The sequence below is a fragment of the Kogia breviceps genome, chromosome X (genome assembly GCF_026419965.1).
Source record: "Kogia breviceps isolate mKogBre1 chromosome X, mKogBre1 haplotype 1, whole genome shotgun sequence".
Taxonomy (NCBI): domain Eukaryota; kingdom Metazoa; phylum Chordata; class Mammalia; order Artiodactyla; family Physeteridae; genus Kogia; species Kogia breviceps.
In genome coordinates this window covers 14,373,643-14,387,499 of record NC_081330.1, presented here as the reverse complement: position 1 = coordinate 14,387,499, position 13,857 = coordinate 14,373,643, and the positions used below count along the sequence as shown (strand labels likewise).

Here is a 13,857-nt window from a genome sequence, read left to right as displayed (position 1 = left end):
TATATAAATCTAATAGTGTATAAAACCGTCTTGGTCCCTGCTCTCCAGAGAGTTAATAGTCTAGTGGGGAAGGTAGACTCCACCAAAACAACAATAAAGAAGACAAAACAAAATATTTGCAAGTTATGCTAAGTATGAAGGAAGCATACCAAGTGTTGAAATAGAGAAAGATGGAGGCCAGCTTTGGATAAAGTGGTCAAGGGAGGCTTCTGTGTGGAAGTGACTGCAGGCAGGGGCCCGAATGAAGTGAGGGATGGAGTGAACTTTAGGAAGAGCTGGGGTGGAGGTGGAGGGAGCTGCCCTGCCCAGGCCCAGAAGTGAGTGAGGAATGGGCCAGAGCACAGCCTGGAGAGGTCGACTGGGGCCGGGTGACACAGGGCCTTCTGGGTCACGGTGGGAGGTTAGATTTTCTCTTCTAAGTGACTCAGTGAGCCATGGAAGGGTTTGAAGTGTGAGCCAATTTGCATTTATTTATTTTAAGTATTTTTTAAAAATTTATTTATTTTATTTATTTATTTTTGGCTGCGTTGGGTCTTCGTTGCTGCACGCGGGCTTTCTCTGGTTGCAGCGGGCGGGGGCTACTCTTCGTTGTGGTGCGCGGGCTTCTCATGGTGGTGGCTTCTCTTGTTGCGGAGCACGGGCTCTGGGCGCGCAGGCTTCAGTCGTTGTGGCTCGTGGGCTCTAGAGCGCAGGCTCAGTAGTTGTGGCTCGTGGGCTAGTTGGTCTGAGGCATGTGGGATCTTCCCGGACCAGGGCTCGAACCCGTGTCCCCTGCATTGGCAGGCGGATTCTTAACCACTGTGCCACCAGGGAAGCCCCCGATTTGCACTTAATAAGGCCACAGAAGCCTGCTGTGGAGAGGATTGACTGGAGAAAAGGATGGGAACAAAGAGACCGGTTAGGAGGCCAGAAGCATAGTGGTATCCTGGATCAGATGGCAGCAGTGGAGGCCAAATGAAGTTAATGTATTTGAGATCTATTTGGGGGGTTTAGCTCTTCGGTTTCCTGCTTGAGCAACTGGGTGGATACTGGTACGTGTATGGAAATGAGGAAGATTGTAGGAGAACAAAACTCTGACCACGTTCAGTCTGGGTGCCTACAAGACATGCAAGCGGATATCACTCTTCAACTGTTGTGTATGTAAGTGTGGAGTTCAAGAGGGGAGTCTGGATAAACTTGTGAGATTGGTCAGTATAAAATGACATTGAAAGCCATTCCATGATCACCCAGGCAGAGAAGAGAGAAGGGCAAAGGACAGAGCCTTGGAGTGTGCCAATATTTACAAGTTGAGGACATGAGGACCCAGAAGGAGAGAGCCAGGAGCGTGTGATGTTACAGAAACTCAGAGAGGAGAAAGTTTCCAGAGAGCACAGTCAACTGTGTCAAAGGCTTCCGAGAGATCAAATAAGAGACCAGAGAAATTTCTATTGGATGTGGCCCCAAAGATTTTGATAACCTAGTTAAGAGCAGTTTTCGTTAGAGTGTGTGGACGGAAGCCAGGTCGGGTGGGTTGAGGTCGGGTGGGTTGAAGAGGGAATGGGAGATGAGAAAGTGGAGACAGTAAATGCCAGTAGCTTGTCGGAGAGCTTAGCATTGAGGGGGGTGAACAGAAATGAGGTGATAGCTACAGAGACTAGTGGAGTGGAGTGGGTCTTTTTTTTTAAATGGATGACAGGAGGATGAGGATAAATTTATGGTTGAAGTCACTGAGAAGTTTTGAAAGGGACGTGTGGAAGTACTGACATTTGCTAAGAGGAGGAGACCTTCTGCCATTGAAAGCAGACAAAAGAAGGAGAATAAGGACACAGATGCAAGTAGATTTGCAGGCTTGTTGGTGGGGAGTCTGAAATGTACTAAGTAAACGATTTCTCTCTTCTCAATCAACACTGAAGGCTGAGATCACCAGTTTAAGTGGAAACAGGCCTGGGTGGTTTTTGCCAGTGCTGTTGGGTTAGTGTAACGCAGAGAAGGCAAACGGTGAGGCTCATCCGGGGTTGAGATTCTGACGAGTGAGTGCCATGGGTGGGGAAAGAGGAAGAGGAGTTGAGGGTATTTGCAAGCGAGGGATTGTAACAAGGGACCAGGGCGTGTAAGCTGCTCAAAGAAGGAAATGGAGGCAGATGGAAGGTGCCGGGTAGTGGAGGTTGATGGATTGGAGGATGAGGTTATATAAAATGTGGTGATAAGACTACGTGAGCCAATGACATTGGGACATGGTTGGAGAGCGGATGTTCGAGATTGAGATGGCAAGGATGCCACCTGTGTAGGCCATGACGAGGTCTAGCGTGTGACCATGGCAAATGGCTGGCTGAAGTGGCATGAACTAAAGGTCATTAGAAGGTGAGGAGGATGACAGGAACCACGGAAGTGAGGCAGAATAAGAACCAATAGCTCCCTAACACCGCGGGTGCTGTTTTTATCCTCATTCACAGATGGGGACATGGAGCTTTAGGGAGGTTAAGTAACTTGCCCAAAGTCAAGGTAAGTGCCAGACTCAGTTTTTTCTGTCCTTGGTCTTACCCACTAAGCTAAGCCACAGCATGACCCCACAATAATTCTACTCCCTATAAAGGCACTGCCTCTTTAACAAACTAAGAGCTAATAATTATTGAACAGCCACACACTGTTCTAAGGGCTTTACATGTGTTTAACTCATGCAGGAGGTAGGTACCATTAGTTTTCCCATTTACCAGATGAGGAAAGTGGGGCTCAGATAGGCTAGGTAACTTGCCCAAGGTCACACAGCTAGGAGTGGTGAGGTAAGTCAGGATTCAAACCTGGGCTCCTTGGACCCCAAGCTGGCTTCTTCCTCATCTTGCTTATCCTATTTTTCAGAAAGCCAGTCTCCAGAGAGAAGAAAAGATCTGTTCTTTTACTGAACTCCGGTTTAAAGAAGAGAATTCCTTTTCCCAAACCTGCTTATGGTTTTCTACTGGGAATCCAGAGGGTCTAGAGACATCGCCGTCCTTATCTTTCTGCCACAAAAGACCACTGAGTCCAAAGCAAGTTTCTGTTCTCCCTGAAATTCTATACTTTTCCTTAGCACCTATGCCCCACGTTAGTTTTTTTGTTTTTTGTTTTTTTAACTTTTTAAGCATATAAGATGGTTAAAAGAGATGTTCAGTGGTGGGGAGCATAGAGGCTCACACCCCCTGCACCCACTGCCCTCCTACTCAGAATCAGCCGCCTTACCCCCTCCATCAGCTGGGTCTTCCACATCAAGACTGACGGCGTGGTACCCGATGGGGTGCCCCACTCTTGCAACTGAATAGAGGTTCCAGGAACAGCCTGACACTTTCTAGCCTTAACCAGACTATTTCCATCTTTCCTCTTGCCTCTGCAAAAAGCAAAATGGAAATGGGGTGGGCAAGACCCACTGAGAGTGGCTGGAGTCTGAAAGGAAGCTGAAAAGGTCTCAGGCTGGGCCTGATGAATGAGGTAGTCACTTTCCTGTAGCTCTTCCACTGTTAGTGACATCGGGAAAATAGTAACTTTCTTTTCGGCACAGAACCGTTGGGGCTACCAGTGTGGATGCCCACGTGGGCCCAAGACTTGGTAGCAGGACTTCCCTGCAGATTGTTCCAGATGAAATGACAAATGTCTCCCCAGTTGCTCCCGTGTAAACAGCTCAAAGGGTGAATAATCAAATGACATTTTTGGATTATGCTGTTCTTAATTCTAAATTTTTTCACATCCATGATCTCATGCAAACTTCTCAGCAACCCTAGGATTGACATGATTATATACATGTGGATACTGAGGCTTAGAGTTGGCCAATGACCTGCCCAAGGTCACACAGCCAGCGCTGGAACCCGGGTCTGATCTGAGGGCTCTTTTCTCTCCACCATAATATTTATCAAAGGTTACCATCAGGGTGGTTCTTAGATATTTTGTTCTCCCATCTGCTATGTAAATAAAGACCACAGCTCTTGCACGAGTGAATTGGTAACTTTGGCGGTAATACAGTAATTCTCTTGTCTCAAGCAGTTTTTCCAGTGTGTTACATAGGTTTCCGAGATTTACTAAGAGGAAAAAAAACTTAACCAGTACATTTTCTCTCTGAAGTTATTTGCCTTCAAAAGCCGTGTTCTCTTTTAGGTGATGGTTGGGAAAATTCAGGGTGGAGGCTGATTCTAGCACTTAAACAAGTGTGTGTTTATCTTGGCTCGCTGTAGAAAGATTCATCTGTTAGAAGATAACATGCCCATCAGAACTGAACTCAATATGCTATTTAGGGAAAAGAAAAATGATTCCAAGAGGGCTGGCATTTTGTGTAGCCTGGGTAATCTGATAATATTTCCCTGCAAATCCCTCAGCCTGGAAGCTCTTTCTTGAATAAAGTTGAAAGCAGTAATCAATTTTCCCACGTTAATAAAGAGGGAAGAAAAGATCTCCTGCCTCTGAAAGACCCCTCCTCCTCTGAGACAAGTAAATCCCTCCCCAGATCATCTCCTACTTAATCCTAGACTTTGGTTTCTGATCCATCCTTTTTAACTTTCCCACCTCACTTCCGAAAAGGGAACTTGAAAAGCATTTCTTTGGCTCACTTTGGCATTTTACTCTTGCTAATTACACACACACACACACACACACACACACACACACACACACACACACACACACACACACACACACACACACACCAGCCCCTGTGTTATCTGTGGGGCTTCATTTACACTCCTAGTTGATAATCTTGTGAGATGCTAGTTGGGGAGGGGGTGGAATTAGCAGATCGATCAAGGTTTGAAACTGGAAAGTCAGGCCCAATAGGGCTACAGCCCATAAACCTCATTCACATTTTTCTCTACAATTTTCAGAAATTGACAAATGGCCAGATGGACTCTGACTCACCAGCTGCCACCCCCTCCCCCAACCCAAACACTCATTCCTGAACTTTACAGTCTGAAAGAATGGAAAGTGTTTCCAAATGTGCTGGAAACTTACATACTTGAATGATACCTGGGCTAAAACAATAAAAGGTGACAATTTCCTTTTTCTGGTAGTAAAGACTATCAGGAATTCCAAATAAGGATGTTGTTTGCAAAGCCAATTGAGACTTGTGTTGAAGCAGTTTTCCATTCTAAAAATCAGTATCACATGTAACACTGAAAAGAAAGTCACCTCTCCAGAGATAAAGCTAAGTAATCTTTATATCACATCTTTCTCCCGTATAAACAATAGTTTCTGCCCTTTCCATAACTGTTTCTGTAGCTGGACATAATTGAAAATCATTTTGTAAACCGTCTGTATTTTCAAAGTAATGCAATGGTCCGTATGAATTCCTTTAATAAGAATAGTACGATTTTAAAATAGTATGTTCACTGAATTTTTTTAGAAATTAGTGGTGATTATAGAAATGGGCTATAGAATTTTCATAAGGATTACAGTTTTCTCACTATTTCTTATCAATTTAATTGAGATTAAACTAAGCCTCAAAGATCTTCTCAAAGAGAAGTTTGGTTATTTTTTCCCTTCATTTTAATGATTCAGCATACTTGGAAACAAGTTTAGTCTATTGATTTACAGCAGTTACACTTACGTTTTAGGTGAAGACTGACCCTCCACTCATCTTTCAAAATGATCTGCCTTTTCTTAATGTTAACTGCAAACTGGAACTGAGCGTTAGGACACTAGGGTTCCAGTCCTGGCTCTGCCACCAGCTAGCTGTGCCATCTTGAATGACTCACCCCCACCACCCCGCCCAGGTCTGGATTTCTCTGTGTAAAATGAGATGATCCCTAAGGACATTTCCAGCTCAGACAGCCTATATTTCGAAATACATGTAGTGGTTATGACAAGACCTATCAACAGTTGCCATAGGAGGGCTCAAAGAAAGGACAGGGTCTGGCCAACTGGAAAACGGAAGAATTGGCAGCCATGGGTTTGCCATTCAGCTCCAAGAAGTGCCGTCCGCAGAGTGCCTCCACCTATCAGCACCTTAGGATCTGCTTCAGTCATGCTATTCTTGGGCAGCCAACATGGGACTCCTCTATTGGGCAGTATTTGTTCCAGGGTTCCTGTTGACTTGGCTGAGACTATCAGATCTGCATCCTAGTCTGAGTCTCTTCCTGCTCAATTCTGCTTCCTTCCCTTTTTTTAAAAAAAATAAATTTATTTTAGGCTGCGTTGGGTCTTCGTTGCTACGCACAGGCTTTCTCTAGTTGTGGCGAGCGGGGGCTACTCTTCGTTGCGGTGCACGGGCTTCTCATTGCAGTGGCTTCTCGTTGCGGAGCACGGGCTGTAGGTGCGTGGGCTTCAGTAGTTGTGGCTCGCGGGCTCTAGAGCACAGGCTCAGTAGTTGTGGCTCACGGGCTCTAGAGCACAGGCTCAGTAGTTGTGGCTCGCGGGCTAGTTGGTCCGAGGCATGTGGGATCTTCCCGGACCAGGGCTCGAACCCGTGTCCCCAGCATTGGCAGGAGGATTCTTTTTTTTTTTTTTTTTTTTTTGTGGTGATATGCGGGCCTCTCACTGTTGTGGCCTCTCCCGTTGCGAAGCACAGGCTCCGGACGCACAGGCTCAGCGGCCACGGCTCACAGGCCCACCCGCTCCGCGGCATGTGGGATCTTCCCGGACCGGGGCACGAACCCGTGTCCCCTGCATCGGCAGGCGGATTCTCAACCACTGCGCCACCAGGGAAGCCCTGCTTCCTTCCCTTTTTATCTTTTGCAGATGTTTCTCACCAAGCCCCTATATACCTCTCACATCTAACTCTTTCTCGGAGCCTGCTTTCTGGATGACCCAGCTCACAATAGGGCAACATTTTAAGAGCAAAGACAAAGAACTCTCAAGACTCGTTGAATAGATGACGATTAGACTTGTCTGACTGGAGTGGAGCCTTTGGGTTGATAAGCAGTTGAAAATCAAGCTGGAAAGGTAGATTGGGGTCATATTAGTGAGGTTGATTGACACTGTCATATTGACATGGAGTTAAGGTTGGTGCCAGATTGCAGCCCCAGGTCAGCTCTATCTTCAATCAGCTACCTGGACCATCCACCAGGCCAGCAAATGACTGTCTACGTAACAGGAGATGGCTACTTCCGCAGAACGATGTGGTCTATATCAGTGCCTTTCGAGAGCCCCACTGGATGTGTTTTATCACCTGGGGAGCACGGTGAAAAATACTCCTCAGTTCTGCCCTACACTTACTGAATCAGAGTCTCTGGGGATGAGACACCCCCATTCTCCTACCTTCCACCCATCTCCTCCCCGCCCCACACCCCGCCATTAGTTTTGGGTGTGGTATCCGTTTCCTGTTGCTGCTGTAGCAAATTACTACAAATTTAGTGGCTTAAGACAACACTCATTGATTCTCTTACAGTTCTGGAGATCAGAAGTCCTTCTACATGGGTTTCGCTGGGCTGAAATCAAGGTGTTTGTGAGGTTGCATTCCTTCTGGAGGCTTTAGGGAAGGATCTGTCTCCTTACCCTTTGCAGTTTCTAGAGGCTGCCCACATTCCTCAGCCCATGGTCTCCTGCCTTCATCTTGAAAGCCAGCAATATTGCATCTCTTTGATCATTCTTTCATAGTCCCATCTTCTGACTCTCTTCTTTTGCTTTCCTCTTCCATTTTTAAAGATCCTAGTGACTACACTGGACCCCAGATAATCAGAATAATCCCTCTGATTAGCAACCTTCCATCTGCACCCTTAGTTTCCTTTGCCATGTAACATAACATATTCACAGGTTCTGGGGACTAGGACATGGCCATCATTGGGGCTATTATTTTGCCTACTACATCAGGTTTGGAACCACCGACCTACGTGATATAAATGTTTCTTCCTGAGGCTATATATCTGAGGACCTCTGTTTAGCAAATCTGTGTGACAGAATTGGCAGTTTTCCTTTTAAATGAAATGAGTACTCTCAAAAATATGCATACTCCTTGACCTGGCAACTTCACCTCTAGGAATACGTCCAATGAAAATAATTTGACAAATGCACAAACATTTAAGCACACAGATGTTTAACATTGCATTGTTTATACTAGTGAAAAATCAGCAACAGCATAAATCTCCAACAGTAGGGCATTCATTAAACAAATTATGTTCCATTCATCCAATATAACATAATACACAGCCCTTAAAATGATGCTATAGAGACTTGCCTAGCAGTCCAGGGGTTAAGACTCAGCGCTTCCACTGCAGGGGGTGTGGGTTTGACCCCTGGTCAGAGAACTAAGATCCCGCATGCTGCGCTGTGTGGCCAAAAAAAAAAAATGATGCTATAGATCTATATTTATGCATGAAAATGCATATTATTAAGTACAAGAGGTATACACATGCACTGCACGTGCACGCACACACACACACACATATACTTTAAGCTCATTGTAAAATATACATAGATAAATAAAAGGTTAATTGTTAATTAAAAAAACTAGGAGTGATCCCAATTCCTGTCAGAAAAAAATTGGCTAAATAAATGATAATACATCTGTACAATTGAACACTATGGACCAGGTACAAAGAATCAGATTTATATACACTGGTAAGGAAAGACATCTAAGATATATCATTAGTTGAGAAAGGCAAGTTACAAAATAGCCAGCTTACTATTATCCTCTGTTTTTTGAAAAAGGACATGTTTGTGTGTGTGTGTGTGTGTGTGTGTGTGTGGAGTTGTTGCTTTGCAAAATACTGCACAATTCCAGGGGTACCATTCACATCCTATCACATGATGTTCCATGTGACTAAGGCTCTCTGAAACACAGGGTGTGTGTATGTATATGCATGCCTGCAGGTATGTTTGTGTGTATATGTATACACACAGTATGTGTATACAGTATATGTGCATTTTTATATGCATAGGAAAGGCATAGGTAATTCTTGGGAGAATTTCAGACAATCTGTTAACAGTAATTTCCTTTGGGGAGTGGGACTGGGGAGATTATGTGTGTGTGCATTTGTGTGTGGTAGTGTTGATCAGGGAAATTTTATTTTTCACGTTATACCTTTTTGTGCTATTTGAATGTTTTACAAGGGTGTGTTGCTTTCATGGGAAAGTAATTTTTAATACATATCTTATGCAGAACAATTTTAGAAAAATGAACAGTGGTTATCTCTGAGTGGGGTGATAATTGTGAAGCAGCAAAATATGTTCTGTTCTTTCAAAGCTTCCCTGATAACCCAGACCAGTTCTCTTTTCGAGTCCTGTTTTTTTTTGTAAGATTGCAAGAGAATCATACACTCCCAGAGGCAGACAGAGCCTCAAGAGATTACCAAGGCCAGGCCCCTGCCTTCAGATGGATAAACTATTTAAGTGATCCAGGACAAATCATTGCTTATCAGAAAAATGTTAATAATCTTTGGGAAACATTAATTACCTGTATTCAGTGATTATTTTCTGTCTCAATTAGTTACAACTCTGTAGAAATAAAAATGAATTTTAAAAACATGTAGCCTGTTATGAAGTTACTTTTACATGCATTGTCACATTTTGACCCTTACAGTGACCCCGTGCAATTGACAGATGAGAAAACTGAGGTTCGGGGAGAGGTATACATGTTGCCAAACTGGGAAGGAAGGAGGGAACAAATGTTTAATGAGCACCTACTATGTGCTAGTTACAGTATATAACTTACCTAATTTTATCTTCACAACACATAGGTGTTGTTATTCCCACCTTGCAGATGAGGAAACTGAGGTTGTGTGAGCTACTATAACAAATTACCATAGACTGGGTGGCTTAAACAACAGAAATATATTTCTCATAGTTCTGGAGGCTGGGAAGTCCAAGATCAAGGCACAGGTAGACTCAGTGTCTGGTGAAAGCCTGCTTCCTGGTTCATGAACAGCCATCTTCTTGCTGTGTCCTCAGGTGAGGGAAGGAGAGAGGGTGTTTTCTGGGGTCTCTTTTATAAGGGCACTAATCTCATTCATGAGGGTGCCACGCTCATGACTTTAATTACCTCTCAAAGGCTCCACCTCCAAATACCATCACCTTGGGAGTTAGATCAAAATATAAATTTTGGGGGACACAAACATTCAGTCCATAGTAGCCATAGAGCTTGAAACTGCAGAGCCAGAATTCCAAACCAGCTCTCTCCTTTTTTTTAGAGGAAAGTGTGCTCTCTATTCCTCCACTGGGATCTCTTTGCAACTTTTCCCTGGTGAGCCTTAAATTCCTTTGACTTAATCCTTCAATTAAAAAAAGAATTAATTTTAACTTTTTATTTTTACAGAATACAGAATCCTGCATTTCAAGGTCTCAAAACTTCTGCTCCCAGCCCTCGCGGGCAACGATGGTGGCAAACAGGAACTCAGCTCTGAGATTTGGGTTAACAAAAGATAAAATGTTTCTACTTCAGAATCATTCTTTTGTTCCCAAGTAGTGGGCAGGGAAAGGGAGGGAGCAGTTTTTGCAGCAATTATTCCTTTTAGTAAAAACACTGACCCATAAAGGATTGGCTATGAGTGATCCCTTGATGAAACCTGTTAGAGGGGGGAGGAGGAACGGGGAATTGTTGTTTAACGGGTACAGAGTTTCAGTTTTGCAAGATGTCTTTGCAAGAAAGTTCTGGATCTGCACAATATTGTGAATATACTTAACACTACTGAACTGTACACTTGGAAACAGTTAAGATGGTAAATTTGAAGTTATTTGCTTTCTACCACATTTGAAGTTTAAAAAAACATTTCTTAGAGAGTTGGAACTTTGAAACGATGTCCCAGAAAGAAAAAAGAGAGAGGTTATGCTCCAACAGTGTATTATGCTCTAACAGTGCACATTTAATGCTGGCCCTCCCTCCCTCCCGACTTATAGTCAATGCAGACCTAGATTCTTTAGATTGCAGACCCGAATCTATCGTCCTCCTCACAAGGTGAGGAGTCAAGCAACAGAGCTCATAATAATAATACCAGAATGAAGGAGCTGACCATTTCCTTGCACCTAAAATCTCTCTGTGAAACAATCCACAATGACCTGAGCCCACAGAGATTCTCTTAAAGAACGATTCACTTAAAAAATATCTATGTGTCAGCTATATTTGGACGCACCACTAGATGGTACAGAAACCTAGTTTTCTGGTAATGATTTGCTCATATTGTGAAGGCAACAGCAGAGGATTTCATTGGAAATACTCTGAATATATTCTTTGTGAAGTTGGAAAGTGAAATACATTGAAATAATATCTGGCCAAGACAGCATGACTTTCTCATTTTCTGTTAGTTTGTGTCCAGCTTGCTAATGACAGAAAAGGGACTTTGGGGAACACAACTGGGACACATTTTCAAAATTTCCCAACCCTTTCACAAGGATTTTGTGTCCCCAAACCTAATCGCAATGGCGATCTGTCCACTCTAACTGGCTTAACCTCAGTAACTTCCAGAATCATTGAAATTATGATAGAAGCAATTCCAACTCTAGGTCAGAAGAACTTGGTACCTTGAAATAATATTGTCTTTTTTACTGAAAAGAGAAATGCTTTGGAGTTCCAAAAGAAAAGGTAGCAGGATTCCATTTATATATGGCTAAAAAAAAACCAGGCAGAACAAATCTATGGTGCAAAATGCCAAGCTTCTAAATGGAATAAAACTAGAATTTAAAAATGGAAGCCAAAAACCAAAAAGACAAACCTCAGTGTTAACATGTCTGCTCATATCACTGACATTGAGTTTGATTTCATCCTCAAAAGGTGAAGGTCAGTCTTCAAGACTTCATTAGTTAATATCATAACCTATAACCATGCAGGAAACTCCAGAAATTCTGGCGCACTTTCCTGCTCTCAAACTAACACATTTTTGGGGGAGGCTGCGTTCGGTCTTCATTGCTGCGCACGGGCTTTCTTTAGTTGTGGTGCACAGGCTTCTCGTTGCTGTGGCTTCTCTTCTTGTGGAGCGCAGACTCTAGGTGCATGGGCTCAGTAGTTGCGGCTCGCGGGCTCTAGAGCACAGGCTCAGTAGTTGTGGCGCACGGGCTTAGTTGCTCCGCGGCATGTGGGATCTTCCCGGACCAGGGATCCAACCCGTCTCCCCTGCATTGGCAGGTGGATTCTTAACCACTGTGCCACCAGGGAAGTCCCAAACGAACACATTTTGTGATGCAAAAAGAACAAATAATCAACAGATGTCTTAACCAGGCAGAAATCCAACCAATGAATTTTTCAGACTTAGTTATCGTTACCTGTTACCTGAAGCTGACGGAGCTGATAATTCTGAATAAACTGAAAAGCACCACGGCCACCCATTTCCTAAAGGAAAGAGCCAGCTTTCAGAGGGGCGATACCCAGGGCTGAGTCATCTCTGTATTTTATTGTGCCTAGCACAAGGACCTCATTCTGTAAGTGTTTGTTCAAAGAAGTAAGTCAGAAGGACAAAAACAAATACCGTATGCTAACACATATATATGGAATCTAAAAAAATAAAAAATAAAAAAAAAAAAATGTCATGAAGAGATTAGTGGTAGGAGGGAATAAAACACAGACCTACTAGAGCATGGACTTGAGGATATGGGGAGGGGGAAGGGTAAGCGGTGACGATGTGAGAGAGTGGCAGGGACATATACACACTACCAAATGTAAATTAGATAGCTAGTGGGAAGCTACAGCATAGCACAGGGAGTTCACCTCTGTACTTAGTGACCACCTAGAGGGGTGGGATAGGGAGGGTGGGAGGTAGGGTGACAAAAGAGGGAAGAGTTATGGGAACATATGTATATGTATAACTGATTCACTTTGTTGTAAAGGAGAAACTAACCCACTATTGTAAAACAGTTATACTCAAATAAAGATGTTAAAAAAAAAAAAAATTATCCTAGTAAAAAAAAAAAAAAAAAAAAAACATGAATGAAAATAGCATTGTGCCACTGACCAATTGATATTACTCTTGGCCATCAGAAAGAACAGGTGAACTTTATAGATCCTTCCTGGACCCACACCATCACTCCCATCCAAGTCTGGGTTAGCTGCCCTCCTCTGAGCTCCCTCGGCTCCCCAGGCATCCCGTTACAGTGCTGGTCACCCCGTGTTTATCCCAATTGATTATTCCCTCGTCTGTCTTCCCCATCAGACTGTGAGCTGTGTCTGCCTTGATCATCACTGTACCCCTAGCGCCATGTTTATGAATGACTGGATGCCTGGACTATTAATTATACTCTATGTTCCAGAAGCACAACATCAAGGCTAAGGAATAAATGGATTTACCACTCTTTCTCCGGGTCTCCTTGCTCAGCCAACTGTGTGGCTTTAGGCAAATAACTTGGCTTCCTAGGAGCCAGCCTCAGTTAGAGCAGTGGGCAGGAGGATGGACCCTCAAGGGGACGCAGGGCAGACTTTTACAACCTGGTTCGGAGAGATCTCAGGCTGGAAGGAAGAGTCGATTGCCCTTCCAGAACAAAGTTGCCATGGGAGGCTTAGTTCTAGCCTCAGACAGACAGGGCTTGAGGTCCATCTCTAGCACTTTCCTACCAACTTTGGGCAATTACCTCATCTCTCTGAACCTCATTACTTTATGAGGGTTTGTTTTGGGCGTTTTATCATGACCATTGACTATCCTCAGTGTGAATTCGCAATTGCGTGTCCGTGTGTTTTAGCATTCTTACAGTATTTGAGTAATAGCAAGGGCTATGATTTACTGCGTACCCATGGTATACCGTGCTCGGGGCTAAGTGCTTTAGATGCATCATCTCATTGAATCTTGACAATTACCCTTTGAGGCAGGAATTAGTGTTGCTATTTTACAGATAAGGAAATTGAAGCTCGAATTGGTACCGTAAGTGGCCCAGCCCTGGCATCTGGTGAGCTGTTAGAGAGCCGGGATTGGAGCCCTGTTTTGTCTGACTCCAAAGCCCATTACTCTTAACCCCTTCACTCAACTGCTGTAGAGTAATTAAGGGGTATTAAATTGGAACCCTGTAAAAGCC

The 13,857-nt window shown here is 43.8% G+C and overlaps 1 protein-coding gene across 2 annotated transcripts in view; it reads left to right on the top strand.

Annotated features, from left to right (window-relative positions):
• Positions 1-12,041, top strand: part of VGLL1 (vestigial like family member 1) — a 31,641-nt gene extending 19,600 nt beyond the window's left edge. Inside the window, exon 5 of one of the 2 annotated variants that reach the window (XM_067023109.1) lies at positions 10,181-12,041. In XM_067023109.1, the coding sequence (XP_066879210.1) occupies positions 10,181-10,290 (110 nt within the window). In that variant the 3' untranslated portion in view covers positions 10,291-12,041. Of the gene's footprint in view, positions 1-2,835; positions 5,447-10,180 lie in introns of those variants that run through there. The other variant, XM_059049592.2, reaches the window with a different exon arrangement.
• Positions 12,042-13,857: the final 1,816 nt, after the last annotated feature.